The following is a 19,364-nucleotide window of genomic DNA, read 5'->3' on the forward strand; positions in this document are numbered from 1 at the left end:
TATTATTATTAAAATTATTTATTTTGCGGCTATTCATTGATTTGTGGGGTGCACTTGTTTTAAAAGGTTTTAAAAAACAATCACCATGAGTTTCTTATTCTCAGTGTAGCTCCATTACCTGGACATGGGATCAGTAAGACTCAAGCCAAGAATTTTCTAATATGTGTCTTAACAGTGAAAATTTCATGTATTAAAGAGAAAGTTCTTATACCTCAACAAATTGCTTTTTATAGTACAGTCTAAACATAAAAGTGCTTCCTTACCTAGCTTCAATAAGTACAAGTGTTTTGCCAAATGGATTCCTCTATTAACCTTCACCCATCCATCCACATTTTTTCTTGCTGGAATATTAAGAAGCAAGTTTAGAAGTCATGTAATCTCATCATTAAGTACTTCGGCATGCATCACTTTTAGCTGAGAAGGTCTTTTTAAAAACTACCTTTATGCTTAACAAATTAAGAATTCCTTATTATCATTTACAATTCCTATTCAAATTTCTAAGAAAATGTCACAGGCTTGGTTTGCTTGAATCAGGATCTCAGCAAGGTCAGTGCATTGCATTTGACTGTTTTGTCTCTCAAATTTAAAAAATTCTATTATTAGTCCTCTCTTTGCTGCTTTTTTATACCATAGATTTGTTAATGAATCCAGAACCTGTATCCCATAAAATATCGCATATTATTTATTTGACTGGCTGCTTTCTCATGATACTGTTTAACTTATTTGCTTTACTCCTGCCCCCATCTCCTATATTTTCCTTAAACTATTAATTTAGACCTAGAGATGACTAGGTTTAGGTTCAGTTTTCGGGGGTCTGGATGACAAGAATAGGTTTCAGGTGGTGGGTGCAGTATACTTCTTGTTGAATCACATCAAGAGGTATATGACTGGTTGACCACTTTTATTGATACTAACATTGACCACTAAATTTAAGCAGTGTCATCCTGATCCCTCTATTTTAAGTTCCCCATTGATGACTATTCCCTAAATCCAATGGAATAGATAGTAAAATGCTGAATTTTCTATTATTCCTTCTATATTTATTAGCTGAGTTCTACAAAAACTTTCTATCATCAGTTATTGGGTTATCTTGGAATATGTCTCATACAGGAAAGGTGAGATAAGTGTTTGACACTTTCTGTTAATAAGAGTAATTATAAGGGTAATGAATGAGTTCATTAACAATATCCAGTGGAGACTAATAAATTTTTATTTTTAAAAAATCATTATGAACTCAAGGAGTTATATATACTTCATATAATTTGATCTATTGAATTAGTATTTTTTTAATGCTCAAATTTTTTTATCTGAGGTCAGAGGTAGCCCCTTCAATTTGGTTACTGTATCTTTCTGATATGATCCCAGTAATCTTCCTATTTCCTTGGCACAGCAAGATATATCAGGCCTATCTCGTCAACTCTGCCACATACTTGGAATCATCCATTTCTCCAAAAAGACTGCCTCATTGAGGATATTTAAAAATTAGGAGTGTTCATTATTTCTGGGATGTCATTTCTTTTAGGTTTTTCAGTGGACAGAGCTTCAGATCTACTTTTTAAGGTTTTTAAATTTTATAGAGACAGGGTCACATGCTGTCTCCCAGGCTAGAGTGCAGAGGTGCTATCATAGCTTGCTACAGCCTTGAACTCCTGGACTCAAGCAATTCTCCCACATCAGCCTTCTGAGTAGCTGGGACTACAGACGTGTACCACCAGGTCTGGCTAATTTTTAAAAATTTTTTTGTAGAGAGTGGGTCTCACTAAGTTGCCTAGGGCTCATCTCGAACTCCAGGCTTCAACCAGTCCTCCTGCCTCAGCCTCTCAGAGTTCTGGGATTACAGGCAGGAGCCACTGCACCCAGATAGAATCTGTTGTTGTTGTTTTTTTTTTAAAGAAAAGTAAGTCATGAGTTCATACTAATATATCTGATATAGTGTAATGATACAGTTTTTTGTTTGATTTGTTTGATTACTTGTGTCTTTTTTAATGCTGGAAATCTTGCTTTCCAAATACATTAATATAATTATTTGCTTTATTATGCAATCTACCTGTAATAATTTCAAAAAATACATAAATATTGTAAATGAACAAATTATTTTTATTGTGTATATATATTGTATTATTTTATTGTATATTTTTAAGGTACACAACATGATATTTTGATATACACAGTGAAATATTTACTACAGTTAGGCAAATTAACATATCCATCCTCACTCATAGTAACCCTTTTCATGTGTATATGGTAAGAGCATCAGAATCTACTCTCAGCGAATTTCCAGTATATATAAAAACAGTTTAAGATTTCTTTGTAGCTTGTTTTGCATCATTAGGACTGTACACTCTGAACACTATCATTTAAAGTTACTTGAATGAACTATTTCATTTTTATTATTATTATACTTTAAGTTCTGGTGTACATGTGCAGAATGTGCAGGTTTCTTATATAGGTATACATGTGCCATGGTGGTTTGCTACACCCATCAACCCATCATCTACATTAGGTATTTCTCCTAATGCTATCCCTCCCCTAGTCCCCTGCCTCCATCAGGCCCTGGTGTGTGATGTTCCCCTCCCTGTGTCCATGTGTTCTCATTGTTCAACTCCCACTTATGAGTGAGAACATGCGGTGTTTGGTTTTCTGTTCCTGTGTTTGTTTGCTGCGAATGATGGTTTCCAGCTTCATCTATGTCCCTGCAAAGGACATGAACTCATTCTTTTTTATGGCTGTATAGTATTCCATGGTGTATATGTGACACATTTTCTTTATCCAGACTATCATTGATGGGCATTTGGGTTGGTTCCAAGTCTTTGATTTTGTGAATAGTACCACAATAAGCATACTTGTGCATGTGTCTTTATGGTAGAATGATTTATAATGCTTTGGGTATATACCCAGTAATGGGATTGCTGAGTCAAATGGTATTTCTGGTTCTAGATCCTTGAGGAATTGCCACATAGTCTTCCACAATGGTTGAACTAATTTACACTCCCACCAACAGTGTAAAAGCATTCCTATTTCTCCATATCCTCTCCAGCATCTGTTCTTTCCTGACTTTTTAGTGATCGCCATTCTAACTGGTGTGAGATGGTATCTCATTGTGGTTTTGATTTGCATTTCTCTAATGACCAGTGATGATGAGCTTTTTTTTTCATATGTTTGTTGGCTACATAAATGTCTTCTTTCGAGAAGTGCGTGTTTATATCCTTCAGTTACTTTTTGATGGGGTTGTTTTTTTTTTTCTTGTAAATTTGTTTAAGTTCTTTGTAGATTCTGGATATTAGCCCTTTGTCAGATGGACAGATTGCAAAAATTTTCTCCAATTTTGTAGATTGCCTATTCACTCTGATGATAGCTTCTTTTGCTGTGCAGAAGCTCTTTAATTTAATTAGATCCCATTTGTCTATTTTGGCTTTTGTAGCCATTGCTTTTGGTGTTTTAGTCATGAAGTCTTTGTCTATGCCTATGTCCTGAATGGTATTGCCTAGGTTTTCTTCTAGGAATTTTATGGTTTTAGGTCTTATGTTTAAATCTTTAATCCATGTTGAGTTAATTTTTGTACAAGGTGTAAGGAAGGGGTCCAGTTTCAGTTTTCTGCATATGGCTAGCCAGTTTTCCCAACACCATTTATTAAATAGGGAATCCTTTCCCTGTTGCTTGTTTTTGTCAAGTTTGTCAAAGATCAGATGGTTGTAGATGTGTGGTGTTATTTCTGAGGCCTTTGTTCTGTCCATTGATCTATATATCTGTTTTGGTACCAGTACCATGCTGTTTTTGTTACTGTAGCCTTGTAGTGTAGTTTGAAGTCAGGTAGCTGATGCCTCCAGCTTTGTTCTTTTGGCTTAGGATTGTCTTGGCTATGCAGGCTCTTTTTTGGTTCCATATGAAATTTAAAGTAGTTTTTTCTAATTCTGTGAAGAAAGTCAATGGTAGCTTGATGGGGATAGCATTGAATATATAAATTACTTTAGGCAGTATGGCCATTTTCACAATATTGATTCTTCCTATCCAGAAGCATGGAATATTTTTCCATTTGATTGTGTCCTGTGTTATTTCCTTGAACAGTGGTTTGTAGTTCTCCTTGAAGAGGTCCTTCACATCCCTTGTAAATTGTATTCCAAGGTATTTAATTCTCTATAGCAATTGTGAATGAGTTTCACTCATGATTTTGCTATTATTGGTGTATAGGAATGCTTGTGATTTTTGCACATTTATTTTGTATCCTGAGACTTTGCTGAAGTTGCTTATCAGCTTTAGGAGATTTTGGGCTGAGATGATGGGGTTTTCTAAATATACAATCATGTCATCTGCAAACAGAGACAATTTGACTTCCTCTTTTCCTATGTGAGTACCCTTTATTTCTTTCTCTTTCCTGATTGCCCTGGCCAGAGCTTCCAACACTATGTTGAATATGAGTGGTAAGAAGCGGCATCCTTGTCTTGTGCCGATTTTCAAAGAAAATACTTCCAGTTTTTGCCCATTCAGTATGATATTGGCTGTGGGTTTGTCATAAATAGCTCTTATTATTTTGAGATACATTCTATCAATACCTAGTTTATTGAGAGATTTTATCATGAAGCAGTGTTAAATTTTATCAAAGGCCTTTTCTGCATCTATTGAGATAATCGTGGTTTTTGTCATTGTTTCTGTTTATGAGATGGCTTATGTTTATTGATTCGTGTATGTTGAACCAGCCTTGCATCCTAGGTATGAAGCTGACTTGATCGTGGTGGATAAGCTTTCTGATGTGCTGCTGGATTCAGTTTGCCAATATTTTATTAAGGATTTTCACATTGATGTTCATCAGGGATATGGGCCTGAAGTTTTCTTTTTTTGTTGTGTCTCTGCCATGTTTTGATATTAGGATGATGCTGGCCTCATAAAATGAGTTAGGGAGGATTCCCCCTTTTTCTATTGTTTGGAATAGTTTCAGAAGCAATGGTATCAGCTCCTTTTTGTACCTCTGGTAGAATTCTGCTGTGAATCCACCTGGTCCCGGACTTTTTTTGGTTGGTAGGCTATTAATTACTGCCTCAATTTCAGAACTTGTTATTGGTCTATCCAGGGATCCGACTTCTTCCTGGTTTAGATTTGAGAGAGTGTATGTGTCCAGGAATTTATCCATTTCTTCTAGATTTTCTAGTTTATTTGCATAGAGTTGTTTACAGTATTCTCTGATGGTAGTTTGTATTTCTGTGGGATCAGTAGTGATAACGCCTTTGTCATTTTTTTGTGTCTATTTGATTCTTCTCTTTTTTTCTTTATTAGTCTGGCTAGTAGTCTATCTATTTTGTTAATCATTTCAAAAAACCAGCTCCGGGATTCATTGATTGTTTGAAGGGTTTTTCATTCTGTATCTCCTTCAGTTCTGCTCTGATCTTAGTTATTTCTTGTCTCCTGCTAGCTTTTGAATTTGTTTGCTCTTGCTTCTCTAGTTCTTTTAATGTGATTTTAGGGTGTCAATTTTAGACCTTTCCTGCTTTCTCTTGTGGGCATTTAGTGCTATAAATTTCCCTCTACACACTGCTTTAAATGTGTCCCAGAGATTCTGGTACTTTGTGTCTTTGTTTTCATTGGTTTCAAATAACTTGTTTATTTCTGCCTTAATTTTGTTATTTACCTAGTAGTCATTCAGGAGCAGGTTTTCAGTTTCCATGTAGTTGTGCAGTTTTGAGTGAGTTTCTTTTATTATTATTATTATTATACTTTAAGTTTTAGGGTACATGTGCACAATGTGCAGGTTAGTTACATATGTATATGTGTGCCATGTTGGTGTGCTGCACCCATTAACTCGTCTTTTAGCATTAGGTATATCTCCTAATGCTATCCCTCCCCCCTCCCCCCAACAGTCCCCAGAGTGTGATGTTCCCCTTCCTGTGTCCATGTGTTCTCATTGTTCAATTCCCATCTATGAGTGAGAACATGCAGTGTTTGGTTTTTTGTCCTTGCGATAGTTTACTGAGAATGATGATTTCCAGTTTCATCCATGTCCCTACAAAGGACATGAACTCATCATTTTTTATGGCTGCATAGTATTCCATGGTGTATATGTGCCACATTTTCTTAATCCAGTCTATCATTGTTGGACATTTGGGTTGGTTCCAAGTCTTTGCTATTGTGAATAGTGCTGCAATAAACATACGTGTGCATGTGTCTTTATAGCAGCATGATTTATAGTCCTTTGGGTATATACCCAGTAATGAGATGGCTGGGTCAAATGGTATTTCTAGTTCTAGATCCCTGAGGAATCGCCACACTGACTTCCACAATGGTTGAACTAGTTTACAGTCCCACCAACAGTGTAAAAGTATTCCTATTTCTCCACATCCTCTCCAGCACCTGTTGTTTCCTGACTTTTTAATGATCGCCATTCTAACTGGTGTGAGATGGTATCTCATTGTGATTTTGATTTGCATTTCTCTGATGGCCAGTGATGGTGAGCATTTTTTCATGTGTTTTTTGGCTGCATAAATGTCTTCTTTTGAGAAGTGTCTGTTCATGTCCTTCGCCCACTTTTTGATGGGGTTGTTTGTTTTTTTCTTGTAAATTTGTTGGAGTTTATTGTAGATTCTGGATATTAGCCCTTTGTCAGATGAGTAGGTTGCAAAAATTTTCTCCCATTTTGTAGGTTGCCTGTTCTTGAGTGAGTTTCTTAATCCTGAGTTCTAATTTGATTGCACTGTGGTCTGAGAGACTGTTTGTTCTGATTTCTGTTCTTTTGCATTTGCTGAGGAGTGTTTTACTTACAATTACATAGTCGATTTTAGAATAAATGTGATGTGGTGCTGACAAGAATGTATATTCTGTTGATTTCAGGTGGAGAGTTGTATAGATGTCTATTAGGTCTGCTTGGCCAAGAGCTGAGTTCAAGTCCTGAATATCCTTATTAATTTTCTGTCTCATTGATCTGTCTAATATTGACAGTGGGGTATTAAAGTCTCCCACTATTATTGTGTGGAAGTCTAAGAGTCTTTGTATATCTCTAAGAACTTGCTTTATGAATCTGGGTGCTCCTGTATTGGGTGCGTATATAATTAGGATAGTCAGTTCTTCTTGTTGCATTAATCCCGTTACCATTATGTAATGCCCATCTTTGTCTCTTTTGATCTTTGTTTGTTTAAAGTCTTTTTTATCAGAGACTAGGATTGCAACCCCTAGTTTTTTTTTTTTCCATTTACTTGGTAAATATTCCTTCATCCCTTTATTTTGAGCCTATGTGTGTCTTTGCACGTGAGATGGGTCTCCTGAATACAGCACACCAATGAGTCTTGCCTCTTTATCCAATTTGCCAGTCTGTGTCTCTTAATTGGGGCATTTAGTCCCTTTACATTTAAGGTTAATCTTGTTATGTGTGAATTTGATCTGGTAATTATGATGCTAGCTGGTTATTTTGTCCATTAGTTGATACAGTTTCTTCATAGCATCTATGGTCTTTACAATTTGGTATGTTTTTGCAGTGACTGGTACCAGTTATTCCTTTCCATATTTAGTGCTTCCTTCAGGAGCTCTTGTAAGGCAGGCCTGGTGGTGATAAAGTCTCTCAGCATTTGCTTGTCTGTAAATAATTTTATTTCTCTTTTGTTTATGAAGCTTAGTTTGGCTGGATATGAAATTCTGGGTTGAAAATTCTTTTAAGAATGTTGAATATTGGCCCCCACTCTCTTCTGGCTTGTAGGGTTTCTGCCAAGAGATCCGCTGTTAGTCTGATGGGCTTCCCTTTGTGGGTTACCCAACCTTTCTCTTTGGCTGCACTTAACATTTTTTCCTTCATTTTGTGTCGGAAATTGGTGGGTTCTTGGTCTCACTGACTTCAAGAATGAAGCCACGGACCCTCGCGGTGAGTGTTACAGTTCTTAAAGATGGTGTGTCCGGAGTTTGTTCCTTCTGATGTTCAGACATGTTCGGAGTTTCTTCCTTCTGGTGGGTTCATGGTCTCACTGGCTTCAGGAGCGAAGCTGCAGACCTTCGCGGTGAGTGTTACAGCTCTTAAGGCGGTGCATCTAGAGTTGCTCGTTCCTCCCATCTGGAGTTATTCATTCCTCCCGGTGGATTCGTGGTCTTGCTGGCCTCAGGAGTGAAGCTGCAGACCTTCGTGGTGTTACAGCTCATAAAGGCAGTGCGGAACCAAAGAGTGAGCAGCAGCAATATTTATTGCAGGGTGAAAGAACAAAACTTCTATAGTGTGGAAGGGGACCCAAGTGGGTTGCTGCTGCTGGCTCAGGCAGCCTACTTTTATTCCCTTGTCTGGCCCCACCCACATCCTGCTAATTGGTGCATTTTACAGAGAGCTGATTGGTCTGTTTTGACAGGGTGCTGATTGGTGCATTTACAATCCCTGAGCTAGACACAGAGTGCTGATTGGTGCATTTACAATCCTCTAGCTAGACATAAGAGTTCTCCAAGTCCCCACTAGATTAGCTAGACACAGAGCGCTGATTGGTGCATTTACAAACCTTTAGCTAGACACAGAGTGCTAATAGGTGCATTTACAATCCCTGAGCTAGACACAGAGTGCTGATTGGTGCATTTACAATCCTTTAGCTAGACATAAAAGTTCTCCAAGTCCCCACCCAACTCAGGAGCCCAGCTGGCTTCACCTAGTGGATCTCGTGCCAGGGCCACGGGTGGAGCTGCCCACCAGTCTCATGCCATGCGCCCACACTCCTCAGCCCTTGGGTGGTCGATGGGACTGGATGCCATGGAGCAGGGGGCAGCACCTGTCGGGGAGGCTCGGGTCGCATGGGAGCCCACTGCGGTGGGGGCTCAGGCATGGCGGGCTGCAGATCCCAAGCCCAGCACCACAGGGAGGCAGCTGAGGCCTGGCGAGAATTCGAGTATGGCATGGGTAGGCCGGCATTGCTAGGGGACCCAGCGCACCCTCCGCAGCTGCTGGCCCGGGTGCTAATGCCCTAACTGCCTGGGGCTGGTGGTGCTGGCCGGCCACTCTGAGTGCGGGGCCTGCTGAGCCCGTGCTACCTGGAACTCGCACTGGCCCACGAGCACCACATGCAGCCCCAGTTCCTGCCCGTGCCTCTCCCTCCACACCTCCCTGCAGGCAGAGGAAGCTGGCTCCAGCCTTAGCCAGCCCAGAGTGGGGCTCTCACAGTGCAGCGGCAGGCTGAAGGGCTCCTCAAGCACGGCCAGAGTGGATGCCGAGGCCAAGGAGGTGCCGAGAGCGAGCGAGGGCTGCTAGCACATTGTCACCTCTCAATTTCAACCTTGGTGAATCTGATGATTGTGTGTCTTGGGGTTGCTCTTCTCGAGGAGTATCTTTGTGGTGTTCTGTGTATTTCCTGAATTTGAATGTTGGCCTGTCTTGCTAGGTTGAGGAACTTCTCCTGGATAATATCCTGAAGTGTTTTTCAACTTGGTTCCATTCTCCCCATAACTTTCAGGTACACCAGTCAGACGTAGATGTGTTTTTTTCACATAGTCCCATATTTCTTGGAGGCTTTATTCATTCCTTTTCATTCTTTTTTCTCTAATCTTGTCCTCTTGCTTTATTTCATTAAGTTGACCTTCAATCTCTTATATCCTTTCTTCTGCTTGATCGATTCAGCTATTGATACTTGTGTATGCTTCACAAAGTTCTCATGCTGTGTTTTTCAGCTCCATCAGGTCATGTATGTTCTTGTCTAAACTGGTTATTCTAGTTAGCAATTTGTCTAACCTTTTTTCAAGGTTCTTAGCTTCCTTGCATTGGGTTAGAACATGCTCCTTTATAAAGCTCGGAGGAGTTTATTACCCACCTTCTGAAGCCTACTTCTGTCAGTTCATCAAACTCATTCTTCATCCAGTTTTGTTCCCTTGCTGGTGAGGAGTTGTGATCCTTTGGAGAAGAGGTGTTCTGGTTTTTGGAATTTTCAGCCTTTTTGCATTGGTTTCTCCCCATCTTCTTGGATGTTTCTACGTTTGGTCTTTGAAGTTGGTGACCTTCAGATGGAGTGTCTGAGTGGATGTCCTTTTTGTTGATGTTGATGCTATTCCTTTCTGTTTGTTAGTTTTCCTTCTAACAGTCAGGCTCCTCTGCTACAGGTCCACTGGAGTTTGCTGGAGGTCGACTCCAGACCCTGTTTGCCTGGGTATTAGCAGCAGAGGCTGCAGAACAACAAAGATTGCTGCCTGTTCCTTCCTTTGGAAGCTTCATCCCAGCAGGGCACCCACCAGATGCCAGCCAGAGCTCTCCTGTATGAGGTGTCAGTTAGCCCCTACTGGGAGGTGTCTCCCAATCAGGAGACACGGGGGCCACGGACCCACTCAAGGAGGCAGTGTGACCCTTAGCAGAGCTCAAACCCTGTGCTGGGAGATCCACTGCTCTCTTCAGAGCTGTCAGGCAGGGATGTTTAAGTCTACTGGAGCTGTGCCCACAGCCACGCCTTCCCCAGGTGCTGTGTCCCAGGGAGATGGGGGTTTTATCTATAAGCCCCTGACTGGGGCTGCTGCCATTTTTATTCAGAGATGCCCTGCCCAGAAAAGAGGAATCTAGAGAGGCAGTCCAGCCACAGCAGCCTTGCTGAGCTGTGGTTGGCTCCACCCAGTTTGATCTTCTGAGTGGCTTTGTATACACTGTGAGGGTAAAACCACCTGCTCAAGCCTCAGCAATGGTGGACGCTTCTCCCCCCACCAAATTCTAGCATCCCAGGTCAAGCTCAGACTGCTGTGCTGGCAGTGAGAATTTCAAGCCAGTGGATTTTAGCTTGCTGGGCTCCATGGGGGTGGGACCTACCCAGCCAGACCACTTGGCTCCCTGGCTTAAGCCCCCTTTCCAGGGAAGTGAACAGTTCTGTCTCACTGGCATTCCAGGCTCCTCTGGGGTATGAAAAACAAAAAACAAAAAAACTCCTGCAGCTAGCTCACTGTCTGCCCATACAGCCACCCAGTTTTGTGCTTGAAACCCAGGGCCCTGGTGGCATAGGCACAAGAGGGAATCTCCTGGTCTGCGGTTTGTGAAGACCATGGGAAAAGCACAGTATCTGGGCTGGAGTGCACTGTTCCTCACAGCACAGTTTCTAATGGCTTCCCTTTGTTAGGAGAGGGAGTTCCCTGACCCCTTGTGCTTCCTGGGTAAGGCCACCCTTCTTTGGCTCGCCCTCAATGGGCTGCACCCACTGTCTGATCAGTCTCAATGAGATGAACTGGTTACCTCAGTTGGAAATGCAGAAATCACCTCCCTTCTGTGTTGATCTCGCTGGGAACTGCAGACCTGAGCTGTTCCTATTCGGTCATCTTGCCAGCAATCTCCAAATTATTTATTTTATTGCTCATGTCATCAGTTTGATATACAGTTAATTTTCTTCAATTTGATTCAATTTTTTAGGGATTCATGTTTTTCCATTTTAATTTTTTTACTTTTTTTTTTTTTTTTGAGACAGAGTCTCACTGTCTCCCAGGCTGGAGTACAGTGGCGCGATCTTGGCTCACTGCAAGCTCTGCCTCCTGGGTTCACGCCATTCTCCTGCCTCAGCCTCCCAAGTAGCTGGGACTACAGGCGCCCACCACCATGCCCGGCTAATTTTTTGTATTTTTAGTAGAGACAGGGTTTCACCATGTTAGCCAGGATGGTCTCTATCTCCAGACCTTGTGATCCACCAGCCTCGGCCTCCCAAAGTGCTGGGATTACAGGTGCAAGCCACTGCGCCTGGCCAATTTTTTCACTTTTTAATTATGTACAACAATAATTGAAACCATACATATACTTAAGAGCTCTTTGTATTAGCTATGTCTTTCTGGAATATAATTAGCAAATATTTCCTTCAGATTGTTCTTTGTCTTTGTTTATGGTGATTTTTTGACATGTGTAAGTCATTCAGATATGTTTTTATGTAGCTAAATTTATTAATATTTAACTTGCTTTTGGAATTTGGGTTCTATTTATGACAGTTTTTCTATTTCCAGATTAAAGAGGAATACATCATTAATGACAAGATATGAAATGCAAATGCACACATTAAAAAAACCCTAAGTATCATTAGCCTTTTGGGAAATACAAATCAAAACTACCATGAGATAACATTGTATAGATAGATAACATCCATTTGATTGATTAAAAAGGAAATATATGGATATATCAAGTGATGTAAAGACTGAGGAATAACTGGGATTTTCATACACTGCTGCTAAACAATAAAAATAATATACCCACACAAAAAATAAAAAAGGAATACATCTATTTTTAATTCAAATATATGGTATGAGTCATTATGTTTAGATCTTGCATCCATTTGGAAATTATTATTTAGTAGTATTTTATTTTAAAATATCAGACACTTTTTTTCTTCCCAGTTGCTGTTTTAGATATTAGAGATATAATGGTGACAAGATCAACAATATCTAGTTTCTCTCAGAGCTAATGTTCCTGTAAGGGGAGACAGACCACAAAGATGATTTTAGATAAAGGTAAATGCCATAAAGACAGTGAAAGAAGATGATGTGATGAGGAGGGACTGAAGAGATGCCTCTCTGATAAGATGATATTTGAGTGATTCTTGCATCACATGAAGAGGGCAACTATATCAGGTTCTGGGACAGAACTATCCAAGCCAAGGAAATACTTAGTACAAAGGCACTGAGGAGCAATAGCCCCTAACACTTATTAAATGTTTACTATGAACCAGACACAATGCCAAAACACTTCATCTGCATTATCTCATTTATTTCTTACAACTACCCTTTGAATTAGGTAACAATAATCATCCTATTTTGAATATGAGGACACTAAGATTGAAAGGGCCTCCTCTCAGTCTCCAGTGTAGCTTTCAGGGCTCAACCTGCAACAGTGAATTCCTGATTTTATCTCTCCAGGCTTTCATGAGAAGGACAAGAAGCCATATTGCCGAAAGGATTTCTTAGCCATGTTCTCACCCAAGTGTGGTGGCTGCAATCGCCCAGTGTTGGAAAACTACCTTTCAGCCATGGACACTGTCTGGCACCCAGAGTGCTTTGTTTGTGGGGTCTGTATAATCACTTTTCTTTTGGACTTAGGGAAAGTCAAGGGTTGTCCTCTCTGAGAGGAAGAGCTGCAGTTAGTGAAAGGGTTCACAGTCCTGAATGAGGAATGGATGTGGGCATCCTGAAGGAGAAATGAAATACAGATCCCTTTGCTTGTCTGTTTTGCAAGTGGGAAATCTAGTCTCCATTTGTCAAGAACCTGAGGGAAATTCCTGTAGCTGGCAGGTAACTGGCAGGAATTTCAAGGCTGAAAATTTTACTTTGCTGACATTTTACCTCTTGACATTTGCATTCCTTTTCTCTCTCTTCTCTCTACCCCTAGGACTGCTTCACCAGTTTTTCTACTGGCTCCTTCTTTGAACTGGATGGACGTCCATTCTGTGAGCTCCATTACCATCACCGCCGGGGAACGCTCTGCCATGGATGTGGGCAGCCCATCACTGGCCGTTGTATCAGTGCCATGGGGTACAAGTTCCATCCTGAGCACTTTGTGTGTGCTTTCTGCCTGACACAGTTGTCGAAGGGCATTTTCAGGGAGCAGAATGACAAGACCTATTGTCAACCTTGCTTCAATAAGCTCTTCCCACTGTAATGCCAACTGATCCACAGCCTCTTCAGATTCCTTATAAAATTTAAACCAAGACGGGAAAGGGTAGATTTGCTGTTACTGACCTTCTGCTTAATAGTCTTATAGAAAAAGGAAAGGTGATGAGCAAATAAAGGAACTTCTAGACTTTACATGACTAGGCTGATAATCTTATTTTTTAGGCTTCTATACAGTTAATTCTATAAATTCTCTTTCTCCCTCTCTTCTCCAATCAAGTACTTGGAGTTAGATCTAGGTCCTTCTATCTAGTCCCTCTACAGATGTATTTTCCACTTGCATAATTCATTGCCAGCACTGGTTTTCTTAGGTTTCTCTGTTTTCATCTCTAGTGATGGCCCTACTCATATCTTCTCTAATTTGGCCCTGATACTTGTTTCTTTTCAAGTTTTCCCATTTCCGTGTGGTTCACTGCCTTACAATCACTGCTGTGAAATCGTGATACCACTCTTAGCTCTTTGCATCTTCCTTCAGTGTATTTTTGTTTTTCAAGAGGAAGTAGATTTTAACTGGACAACTTTGAGTACTGACATCATTGATAAATAAACTGGCTTGCGGTTTCAATAACTCATTGTCATATTTGTTTGGGAGATAAACTTTCTGCTTCCCGTGTTATATACTAGGCACTATGTACAATTAAGATTATATCATACCTCGTTTCCTTCCATCCAATGCACACTTTAAAAATTTTAATCGGAAGAAATTAAAAGGAGGGTCTCCTTTTCACTAATTTTTCTTTTTAGTTTGGTCCCATAACCATTTTATTTTCTAGACTTAGATGATTGAATCATTTTTAAAAATGACAAAGCTTCTTAAAATTGTTTTTATTACTTTGTTTACAGAAGGAGAAACCCTGGCTATCCATTAGATACCTTACAAATTCATTTCTTTTTCTTTTTTTTTTTTTTTTTTTCTGAGATGGAGTTTCACTCTTGTTGCCCAGGCTGGAGTGCAATGGCACAATCTCGGCTGACCGCAACCTCCGCCTCCTGGGTTCAGGCAATTCTCCTGCCTCAGCCTCCTGAGTAGCTGGAATTACAAGCATGCGCCACCACGCCAGGCTAATTTTTCTATTTTTAGTAGAGATGGGGTTTCTCCACGTTGGTCAGGCTGGTCTTGAACTCCCGACCTCAGGTGATCCACCCACCTCGACCTCCCAAAGTGCTGGGATTACAGGCGTGAGCCACTGCGCCCAGCCACAAATTCATTTCTAAAGTAAAAAATGAAACACAATTTCACATTTGCCTCCTGACGACAAATGAGATGGCTGATGGCTGTTCTTAGAGCATCTCTGAAGAAAGATGCTATAAAAAAAAAGCTCAAATGATTATTATCTAGAATTAGGAAAGCCAAGCCTCAAAGAAAAATTCCTCTTAATCATTTGTTCATCTCAAAATATTATAAGTAAATATGTAGAAAAGCTTGTCAGGTTATCAGAGAATCTGACTTTCTTATGTCCTGTCAGTTTACTGTCCTACAGTTTACTTTTCATAAAAGTAAGCTTCACAAGGACTCATCTTTCTGCAAAAGGGATTTCGAGAAGATCAGTACAATATCCTTCTTCCCATGGTCTTAAAAATAATTGTGTGATTATTTGTTATAACAAAAACCAGACTCTTAGAATGCTTGATTCTGAGATAAGTTACTGGCGAAAACTCCTTCACTGGAGGTATTTTTAAAAATAGGACAAAATTTGGTGTCTTTAGATTGATAGAGGAATAGTACTACTTGGGAGAGCTGAAATGGATTAAATGTTTCTTGCCAAACTTTATTATATCTATGTCCTTTGTTGGAATGGATAATAAGGGGGTTTTGAGAGTTACAAGGAATTGGCAACAGTTAATTCTATAAAATAGGAGCTCCAAATGCATGTAAGATATGTGGGAGGCCACACAGATATGGAACCATCTGGCCTCTATCCTGTTTGGCTGTCTGAGAGCGCCAGACTATGCAGAACACACATTCAACTTTTAAACATCCTCTTTGCAATGTCTTCACTCAACGATGTCACACGCAGGTGTTAATATGGCAATGTTATTGGTTGCCTTGGCAATTTGACAAAGTAAACTTGGAGTTTTAGCCCTTAAAAAGAAATGTACAGGTGCTAAAAGTTTTTTAAAAAGGATTAGCTATTTTGAGATTCAATAGAATGTAACTATTTTTAAAGGTCAAAGAAAATCCAGAGTTCACTAAGATGCAATTAAGAAGTGAAAACACTTTCTTCTCACATTGAACAGAAGTGGTTTTATTTGCTCAAAGAGATACTGACTTCAGGACTAGTGTTTTAGCAATAAGGAAACTACTCACAAGTAAAAAGTTCTGCTTTTTAAAAACCCTGGAAATGCCATTACTAAAATTGATCACATACCTATTTACTTTTGGTTTTGAGTAACCTAGGGTGTTTAAAAAATCAAACCCACCCTCACAGGACAGGGGTTTTCCACCAGTGAATATAAACGTATAGAAAGGAATATGCTGTAGAATTGGTACTGTATTCTCAAAGGGGAGTCTCTCAATTAGTTTGGTCAGCTTTTCTTTGAAGTAAATTTAGTCTCTTCCAAGGTAATACTTTGATAAAGACAACAATTATTTTTCCATCCAAGTTCCATCACACACTTCTTGGAGTTGTAGGATGGCTGCCAGCGCATGCTTCTTGTTTCATAACCAGTAGGGGGAGCAAGAGTGCTTTTATCGAGCATTTGCAAGCAAAAGTTCTGGGATTCATCCTCACTGGTCTAGCCTAGGTCACATACCAGTAATTTTTGCTGGGGGAATGGATTCTGCAGCTTGGCTAAAACCAAACTGAATTATTTCCAAAGTTACAAGCAGGACTAAGTTTCCCGAAAGCACAAGGGCTTTGTGGAGGAGACGTGAATACTTTAAAAGCTGGATATTGGTAAGAAGCGGGAAGGGGACAATGAATCTTGAATTCGTATGTTCAAAAGTGAAAATATTGGAGTTGCTGAGTTTCAAGGTAATGTAGAAGGTAAGCAAGCAGGCATTGTCAGTATCCTGAGGGATCATGTCCAAGAACTTTACAGAACCCAAAGGCAGAGGAGACAGCCAGGAATGCTGGTGTCCTGAGGAACATGCGGCAGAGGCACTGCTCTTCCTGGGCCCCTAGGGGCGCACCACTGAGAAGCATCAAAAGCAGCTTCAGTTTGGCAGTCTGGAAAAGGAGATCTTCCAGCTGAAATCAAGGTGAGAAAGAGTAGCAGCTTCCTTTAGAGGCGAGTGTCTTAGGCATAAGCAGGTCCTCAATAAGGCAGTGGTGGCAGCCACTGAAATATGACACTGAAAAAGAGACTGCCTGTCCCCAAAATATTGTGGAGGTTGTGTTACTAGGTACCATCAGTGCAGCACGTTAAGTGCTGGGAACACAGAGTTCAGTGGGGAAATGGAAATCTCCTGCGATCCACAGGATAAAAAAGAAAGAAATCTCAGGTAAAAGCTGGTGCTTGGGTTGTACTTGTTGCAAATTTATAACTTTGCCAGAAGGCAGTGGTGTCTCAAACTTATAAGAAAGGAGACAGTTTATGTAGGACATTCTCCTACCCTAGATATAGTCAGCGTATAGTGCCTAAATTGATTTTCCGTGGGGAGAAGTCTCCTAACTGTGTTTAGGTTCATAGACCAAGGATTCTGGACAATTGCATAGACATCCTGGCATCCTGTTGAGAGCCATCCATCTTCCCTTCCTATTTTGGATATCATTAAATCACAATAAATACTGTATTATGGGAATAACATTTTTCCTGGGATAAGTACCTCAGTTCTAGTGAGAGATATCTCAGATCACAGGTTCTACTGGGAAAACTCCTAAAGCTGAAAATGAACAGACCAAGAAATCAAAGAATACTTTACTTTCTCTAAACTTTAACTTAGAGAATTTGATTTTGGATTTTAATGTTTTTGGACTTTGATATGCTATGTTGAATAATATTATTGGATATAATTGAGGATGGGACATGAAATGAAAGGGGAGTAAATTTCTCAGCTGTTTTTCCCTAGAGTCTAATTTCTCTACAAAGAACTGCATCTCCCATTCTTGGTCCACGTGTTTAGGCGAGGCTGACTTTAACCTCAGCCTCAGAAATAGGTACAGTCCCAGGTCTGACCAATAAAAGTACTTTGTTCTTCTGAAGGAAGGCGATTGGATCAGGAATAGACATGTGACCCCAGCAAAGCCAATGACCTTTACTAGATTTATTCAGAAAGGACATTCCCATTCGTTGGAATTCTAGTTGTGCAGATAATAAAAACCCATTGCTGCTGATAAATATTTTTATCATCACTTAGGGGGAGGCTGTCTGAGAAAGAGGCCAGCACAGGGGAAAGTAGAACCGAGTAATGGAGAGGCTGTGTTTTCTTTTTTTGAGCCACTCAGTTCTACCATAGCAGCATCTTAACCATAGACTAGGAAATTATGTGAGCAAATAAATTCTCTTTTTTGTTTACATTGAACAAATAAACTCAGTGTTGGTACAGAATGTATATTGTATATCGTCATGAAAAACTAATACACAAAAATAGTGTTTGATCACTTCTTGATGCTTTTTACACCAGAGCACAGTGAAACTCTGTAGTTTAAGGTTAAGTCATCCTGTGGATAGCTCGCATATTTAGTGTACAAGCTTCTTGCTCCCGTCCAATTTTGCAATATCTGTCACTATTACAAAGGAGAAGAAAAAGGTTGTGAGGGTGTTGTCATCCTCTAAGTTTTAAAATTGTTTTGGAAATCATGGTATTCATGCTACTTTGTTTAATTATCATCCAGAGAGAACTATTACGTATTTGATATTACTGCAATATTCTTTATAGTGAAAACTAGTTTTAAAACATCCTGATACCCCACTAGCAAACAAAAAAGAAAGAAAAATTAGACGATTATAAGAGAAATAAATTTACATTTATCCTGTGTCTTAGTCTGCACAGTTGCCATAACAAAATACCATAAATGGGGTGTCTTAAGCCACAGAAATTTATTTTCTCATAGATCTGGAGATGAGAAGTCTCAGATTAAGGTCTGCAGGTTTGGATTCTGTTGAGGGCTCTTTTATTGGCTTGCATATAGCTGCCTTCTTGCTTTGACCTCACAGGGTGAAAAGAGGGAGAGAGAGAGAGAGTGAAAAGAGGGAGAGAAAGAGAGACCACAAGAGATCTGGTGTCTCTTTTTGTAAGGAAACCAATTTTATCGGATCAGGGCCCAACCCTTATGATTTCATTTAATCTTAATTACTTCTTTACTTAAAATACAGCCACATTGGGGGTTAGGCCTTCAACATATTTTGGAATGACACATTCAGTCCATTACATCCTGAAAGGTGCTACTTAAAGAAAATTGGGTTTATATGAAGTTAAGGAGGAAAAAGAAGACATTTATAGTGATTCTGAGAGGGGAACTTAGGGACACTTTTCAGTGCTTTGGAGGTTGGAAGTGGTTATTTTCATTATGTTCAATAACCCTTAGAAAATATGACTTTCTGTTTCTAGGTGCTCTTGCATTTTCAGACATGAGTTAGAAAATATTGGAGGCTCAAAAATAAAATGAAGAACTTGGAGATTTTCCTAAGATAATCTGAAAATTTTGAAAGGGAGGAAAAGTAGGACGGAAGAAAGTTAGAGGATATATGAGAATCTGTGAGTTGAGCAAGGTGAAATTTTCAGAGCTTTCAGTAAAGGAGGCAAGATGGGCCATATAACACACTCTCTGAGGAAAAGAAAGACAGAGTGGGGTGAATTGTCACTCAGTTCCCTTACACAAACTACCTGGTGAAGCTACTACTTACCCTAGATTGTCTCACAGTTTGGG

At 39.9% G+C, this 19,364-nt stretch overlaps 1 protein-coding gene across 8 annotated transcripts in view; it reads left to right on the forward strand.

The window, feature by feature from the left end:
* The window catches only part of LPXN (leupaxin), a 51,023-nt gene extending 36,904 nt beyond the window's left edge, over positions 1-14,119 (forward strand). For all 8 annotated transcript variants that reach the window (XM_054437718.2, XM_063670897.1, XM_054437719.2 and 5 more), the window contains 2 exons: positions 12,802-12,950; positions 13,271-14,119. In XM_054437718.2, the coding sequence (XP_054293693.1) occupies positions 12,802-12,950; positions 13,271-13,540 (419 nt within the window). In that variant the 3' untranslated portion in view covers positions 13,541-14,119. The remainder of the gene's footprint in view (positions 1-12,801; positions 12,951-13,270) is intronic.
* Positions 14,120-19,364: the final 5,245 nt, after the last annotated feature.

Source organism: Pongo pygmaeus, chromosome 9, assembly GCF_028885625.2.
Source record: "Pongo pygmaeus isolate AG05252 chromosome 9, NHGRI_mPonPyg2-v2.0_pri, whole genome shotgun sequence".
NCBI classification, from domain to species: Eukaryota; Metazoa; Chordata; class Mammalia; order Primates; family Hominidae; genus Pongo; species Pongo pygmaeus.